This window comes from Mixophyes fleayi, chromosome 6, assembly GCF_038048845.1.
Source record: "Mixophyes fleayi isolate aMixFle1 chromosome 6, aMixFle1.hap1, whole genome shotgun sequence".
In the NCBI taxonomy this organism is placed as follows: domain Eukaryota; kingdom Metazoa; phylum Chordata; class Amphibia; order Anura; family Limnodynastidae; genus Mixophyes; species Mixophyes fleayi.
In genome coordinates, this window is record NC_134407.1 from 126,434,283 (window position 1) to 126,440,435 (window position 6,153).

Below are 6,153 nucleotides of genomic sequence, written 5' to 3' on the forward strand. Positions count from 1 at the left end.
TGCCTTACTCGTCTGAGTACGCGAGGAAGCATGGGGATCGGAGGAAACAGGTATCCCAACCTGAACTCCCATGACATCGTCATGACGTCCACTGCCACCGATAAGGGGTCACTTGCCCTTGCGCAAAACCTGTGAACCTTTCTGTTGTGTCTGGAGGCCCTGAGATCTATGTCCGTAAGACCACATTCTGAACCAGGGACTGGAAAATTTCCGGATGGAGTGACCGCTCCCCCGGTTCTGGCCAAACCAAAATTTGAGCTGCAATATTCATTGCAGCTGCACTCCTGGTTCCTCCCTGCCTGTTGACATATGCCACGGCCGTAGCATTGTCTGACTGAACTCTGACAGGGTGGCCATGGAGGAGGGACTGGGCCCCCCGGAGGGCCAGTAGAATTGCTTTCAACTCCAGCACGTTTATGGATAGGGCTGATTCCTGAACCGACCAAAGTCCCTGGAGCCTGAGGTGCAGGATTACCGCCCCCCCAACCTTTTAGGCTGGCGTCCCTCGTGGCTATGATCCAAGACCATGGAGCGAAACACCTGCCCACTGTCTTGTGATCCTGAATCAGCCACCACTGAAGTGAATCTCTCACCCTGGAGGTAGAGAGATTCTCTGGAGATCCAAACGTAGGTGGGATCCTGACCATTTCGTCCACAGATCCCACTGAAGACATCATGAATGGGCTCAACCGAAGGGGATGGTCTCGAAGGAGGCCACCATTTTTTTCAGCAGCCGTATGCACAAGTGCATTGAGGGGCTGGGAAAGGACAAGACCTGAGTAATAATACTCTGAATAGAACTGATCTTCTCGACAGGCAGGAACATCCTTTGCTGGCTGGTGTCCATAATGAGCCCTAGGACAACCATGCGTTGACACGAAACCATCTGGGATTTCCTTAAGTTTATTAGCCATCCATGGCCCTCGAGAACCGCCAAGGTGAGGGATAAGTGATAAGGTGAGGTGACAATTCTCCGTGGAGGATTTGATGAGCAGGTCGTCTGAATAGGGCATGACCTGAACTCCTTAAAGGGAAGACATGCTGCCATCACTGACATGATCTTCATGAAAACCCTCGGTGCCGTTGAGAGGCCGAAGGGAAGGGCCTGAAACTGATAGTGGAAGGATCCCACCGAGAATCTTAGAAGAGACTGATGTTGGATCCAAATGGGAATCTGGAGGTATGCATCTTTTATGTCTATGGACGCCATAAACTGATTCTTCTCTAATCTGTTTATCGCTGACTTTAGGGATTCCATCCAAAATTTGTCAACCCGTAAGTGCACATTGAGGCCCTTTAAGTTTAGGATGGGACGAAAAGAGCCGTACAGCTTCTTGACCAGAAACAGGTTTGAATAAAACCCCTGTCCCTTCTGGTAATCTAGGACCCTGCAGATAACTCTTTGAGAAAGAAGAGAGGCGACACAATCCTGTATCGCCTACCTTCTTGATGGATCTCGGGGGAGCGGGGTCATGAAGAAGCGATGTGGAACCGGGCCTGGCAGGTCTATCCTGTAACCCTCTGATATAATGCCCCGAATCCAAGAATCTTGGGAGGACGCTGCCCACTGTTCCTGAAACAAAGACAGACGTCCCCCCACTGGCGCCCCTTCCAGGAGAACAGAGTGGTCGTCAGGACGCATGCTTTTCCTGGGTCTTGGAGGCCTGGCGTCTAGCTGCAAACGAGGATCTCCCCCTGGCAGAGGAGCCTCAAGAATTGGGCTGTCTGCCTCTAAACTACTGTCCTCTAGGCAAGGAGGTCCCCCAAAAAGGCTGACGAAAGGAGCTGACCCGAGGGTTTCGGCTCCTGCTAGGGAATACTTTTGCCCCCCGTTGCCTGGGAGATCAGGGTATCCAATTCCGGACCGAACAAACCTGCTGCAGAAAAAGGAATGGTTTCCACTGACTTTTTTGATTCCGCATCTCCTTCCCAGTATTTCAGCCATAACGTTCTTCTTGCTGAAATAGATGCAGCCTGAAATAGAAGAGGATACAGCCGCTGTGTTCTGGGCCGCCTCATAAAGGTACCCCGATGCCTCCTTCAAATGCAAAGCCAGGGGAAGTAAATCAGAGTCCTGCAAGGCCTCTGCCAGCTGGTCTGCCCATGCTTCCTTGGCTCTAGCCACCCAAGCCGAAGCAAATGTGGGCCTAAAGGAAGAACCCGCAGCCGTAAATATAGATTTCAGCTGGGATTCCACTCTGTGGTCATTGATTCATGCAGAGATGCAGAACCTGGAGCTGGGAGTAAAGTGTGCTTGTCCAATCGGGTTTTGGAATATCCACTTTTGGAATACTCTCCCAGCGAACGACATCTTCCTCCTGCAATGGGTACAGGGAAGAGAACCTTTTGGGAACAGAGAACCTCTTATCAGGCTGTTTCCAGGCTCCTTCTGCAATATCCTTAAGTTCTACGGAAGGGGGAAAACGGATAGCCTTTCTTTTGGCCTTCTTAAAGAGACTTCTGTCTCTAGGAGTAGTATCCTCCGGTTCTGGGAGGTCCAACTCTTGTCTCACTGCTAAAACCAAATCATTAATAAATTGGCTTTTAGAGCTTTCTTCCTGTCCCAAAGGTTGAACCTGGTCAGGATCAGAAATAATTTCCCCCTCTTCCTCTGAAAACTCCTCAGAGTCTGAAAGGACCATAAGGGTATTATAAGATGTAGGCCTTCTTCTTTTAGCAGGCGGAATGTTTGGGGATTGAAGTAACTGGTTTAGTTTATCTAAACCCTTTATAAATGCTGTAGACCATGTCGGTTCTGTGGGAACAGGGGCTAGGTCTGTATGAAAAGAGGAAGGTCCTGGTATAGACGTTCCAATAGAACCTGTGGTAACAGGGAGGCCCAACTGAGTACTAGAATTATTAGCCACCGAAGTAGCCACAGTAGATAGCAATTGATTCGATTGAAAAACCATCTGTGCTAAAGAGGAAACCGACTGTGTCAGGGAGGTCACCCAGGCCGGTTCCTCCGTCAGTGGGGCTGAAATATGCTGGGCTTGCGCAGGGGGGACCCCTGCCTCGCAGACAGAGAAGAGCGCCAACGAGTCCTTCTGCCCACAAGGTAATTTTACATTACATTTAGAACATGTAAAATATTTTGCAATAGGGCCCTTTCCCTTATCTGACATTTCTTAATAAAGGAAGGCACACCAAACACACAGACTTAAATTGATAAATTTAGCTGAGTAGAGAGAGAGAGAGATAAATGTGTGGAGAGAAAAGTGTACCTACAAGTAATCAACTAATCTACATTTAAATGTTGTACTTGTAATATTTTAAACACAAAATAATACCTAAGCAAGTAGGAGAACTATAACATAAACCCTACTAGCTCACTTGTATACAGCAATACAGAATATGTGTTTAAATAAATCTGATACTTAGCCCATAGGCTCAACAGGGGAGAAGTCCAACAGCAGTATCCTGGTGCCTGCTCCCACAGATCAGTTCTCTCTTCCCGGGCTTCTTCTTGGCGCCAGAAGACCGGGTTAGACCATCTCTCTCTCTGGAAGGAGGGGGAACTCTATTTCTTAGCTCCCCCCCCCCCCCTTCAGTAATGCTGCCTCTGTTAGCGATTCTTCCATAAAAAATAAGAGGCATTTAAAGGCAAAGTAGTGGAGACCTCCAGGGAAGGTCTCCGCAGCAGATAATACCTGATGCCCCCTCCTATGCATGAGGGGGGATCCAGGTATAGCCCCCTTCTTTTTCAGCCACCGCAGCACTCCTGTGCCGAAATCCAAGATGGCCACCGTTATTTGAAATGTCCGATAACCAGTGCTCTATGCCTGCAGTGGCAGCGCCGGTTATCGGGGAGGCTCCAGGAGTGACAGCGGTCCATGAGACCGCTTGTCACTTCCAATTCAGGCACTTGTTTCTTCTGTCCTTGTCAGTGAGAGCCGCTGGCTCTCATCTGACAGGGGAATGCCTGCGCTGCTCTGCTGTGAGTGTGTTCTCTATAGTAGAACACACTCCAGCGCTGCCATCTGTGAAAAAAAATTCAAAAGAATAATATAAAATTGTAAATTTAAACTAAGCACTAAAAAACACTGCCCAACTCCAAGGGCACCTAAAAAAAACTGGGGAGGAAGAGGCGGGGGGATTGTAGAGGGGAGGGGTCTGTGGGCAGTACTAAAGTTAACTAGTTAGGTGCCAACTCCCAAGCTCCCCTCCACAACCCCATGGTAAGCAGTGTCCCCCAGACTGGATGAAAGAGAAATAATTAAGCTTGCACCATTAACCAAACTATTTTATCCAATTGCAGCTGAAGGTGTAATGCCAGGGGAATGGAGAATGACAAACGTATTTCCACTGCACAAAAAAGGCAGTAGTGAAGAATATAATAACTATAGTCCAGTGAGTCTCACATCAAATAGTAGGAAAATTCTAGCTATCATTTATTTAGTACACTCTGCAACATGATAGCTAGAATGTTATTGGTTGCTATAGGCAACATCTCCACTTTTCAAACCTGCTGGAAACCTCTCAGATTGATACATTTAACCCAGATGTTACAAAGATTTGTAACAGGATTCTGGCACAAAGGTGAAAGTCAAATGTTTAGTGTTTTGGAGAAAACAGAGGAAAGGGGCAGAAAGATACAGCTTTAGCTTATATATAGTTAGTGGAGTTAGGCAGTGGGAAATGCAAATATACAACTTGCTTGTATAGGAAGAGACTTTAGTAGCAGGAGGAGAGAGGTTATATTGGCAGTGAACTTGATAAGCTTAGAGGAGAGAAGGGACAGAGGTGATATGATAAACATTCAAATATCTGAAAGTCATGATGTCAGGAGTACGCTACCATAAAAGAAACAATATTGCTTCCAAAGACCAAGCGGCCGCTGAAGTTCTGTTGTGGTGGGGACAACAGTATTACAAGAATGCAAGGGACAAACATGTGGCTATTGCTAAAACTTCAGAACAACAAGGAAAAAACAGAAAGGAAAAAAAAACACAACAATGGCAGGCTGGATGGATCTGTAGGTTCATTTCTGTTGTCAAATTCTGTTTCTATGTTTCTCAGGAAAGGAGTTTCCGGCTTTTGAAGCTGACGTTTATCAACGTGTTGGACATGTAGATTTTCCTCGGGCACCTGATGGAGAAATATCTGCAGTTGTACACCCTTCCCTACAGGTAAATATCACTGTTAGAAAGGTGATACTCAAATCACATTACTATATAGCATTTGTAACTGCTTTTTATTATTATTTTAAAACGTGAAGTGTACATAAAATTCATCTAGTTTTCTAAACATCATCTTGGGGGTAAATGTATCAAGGTCCGATTTTTTTCTGCGTTTTCAAATTGCGGCAAATATTAGTCCCCAAGACGCCAGATGTATTAAACTGCGATTTTTACTCTGATCTTAAAAAAATCGCTGGTCATTTCTGGCAAGTTGCTGCAATGTCAAACACTCCCATGTTTAGCTAACTCTCCTGTGTTTAGCTAACTCTCCTGTGTTTCCTAACTGCGTGGTTAGTAAACACATCGCTTTTACACTGCCCTGTCTATACAGCCGGAGTTCCGGCAGCTGTCAAAAGTTTTAAAAGAAAAAAAAAAAAGGCATGGGGTCCCCCCGCCCGAGCACTATTAACCCTAGTGCTGCTAGCCTGCTGCTGGTTGCGTGATAATGCCAGGGGAATGGAGAATCCAGCCCAGCGCTGAACAGTCTGGGGTTGGTTTGTCATTATGGCAGGGGGCCCGCTGCCACATGTCCCCCTGCTATAGTGCCACCCACCCCAGACTGGTTGCATGAAAATCAGGGGGACCCCACGCACATTTTTCCCCGATTTTCACGTAACCAGCAGTAGCCTGGCAGCACTAGGGTTAATAGTGCTCGGATGGGGGGACCCCATGCTTTTTTTTTTTTTGTAAACTTTTATCTATTTTTAACACTTTCAACAGCCACGGGGACCTGCGGCTGTATAGGCAGAGCAGTGTAACAGTGATGTGTTTACAAATCTCGCAGCTAGGATGCAGCGTGTTGTATTTAGCGATTTTATAAGCAAACTCAGGGGAGTTTGCTTAATCGCAGCCTTATACATTTGAGACTTGTATAGAGTGGCAAACAGTCGGGAGTTTGGTCTCTATCGATTTTGGAAATAGCGATTTTGACAGAAACACTTTTCTGGCGATTTTACATGAAATCTCAGGTTCA

The 6,153-nt window shown here is 46.6% G+C and overlaps 1 protein-coding gene across 1 annotated transcript in view; it reads left to right on the top strand.

The window, feature by feature from the left end:
- ACY3 (aminoacylase 3) overlaps positions 1-6,153 on the top strand; it is a 69,062-nt gene that overhangs the window by 60,687 nt on the left and 2,222 nt on the right. Inside the window, exon 8 of the mRNA XM_075217320.1 lies at positions 5,020-5,129. Coding sequence (XP_075073421.1) covers positions 5,020-5,129 — 110 coding nt within the window. The remainder of the gene's footprint in view (positions 1-5,019; positions 5,130-6,153) is intronic.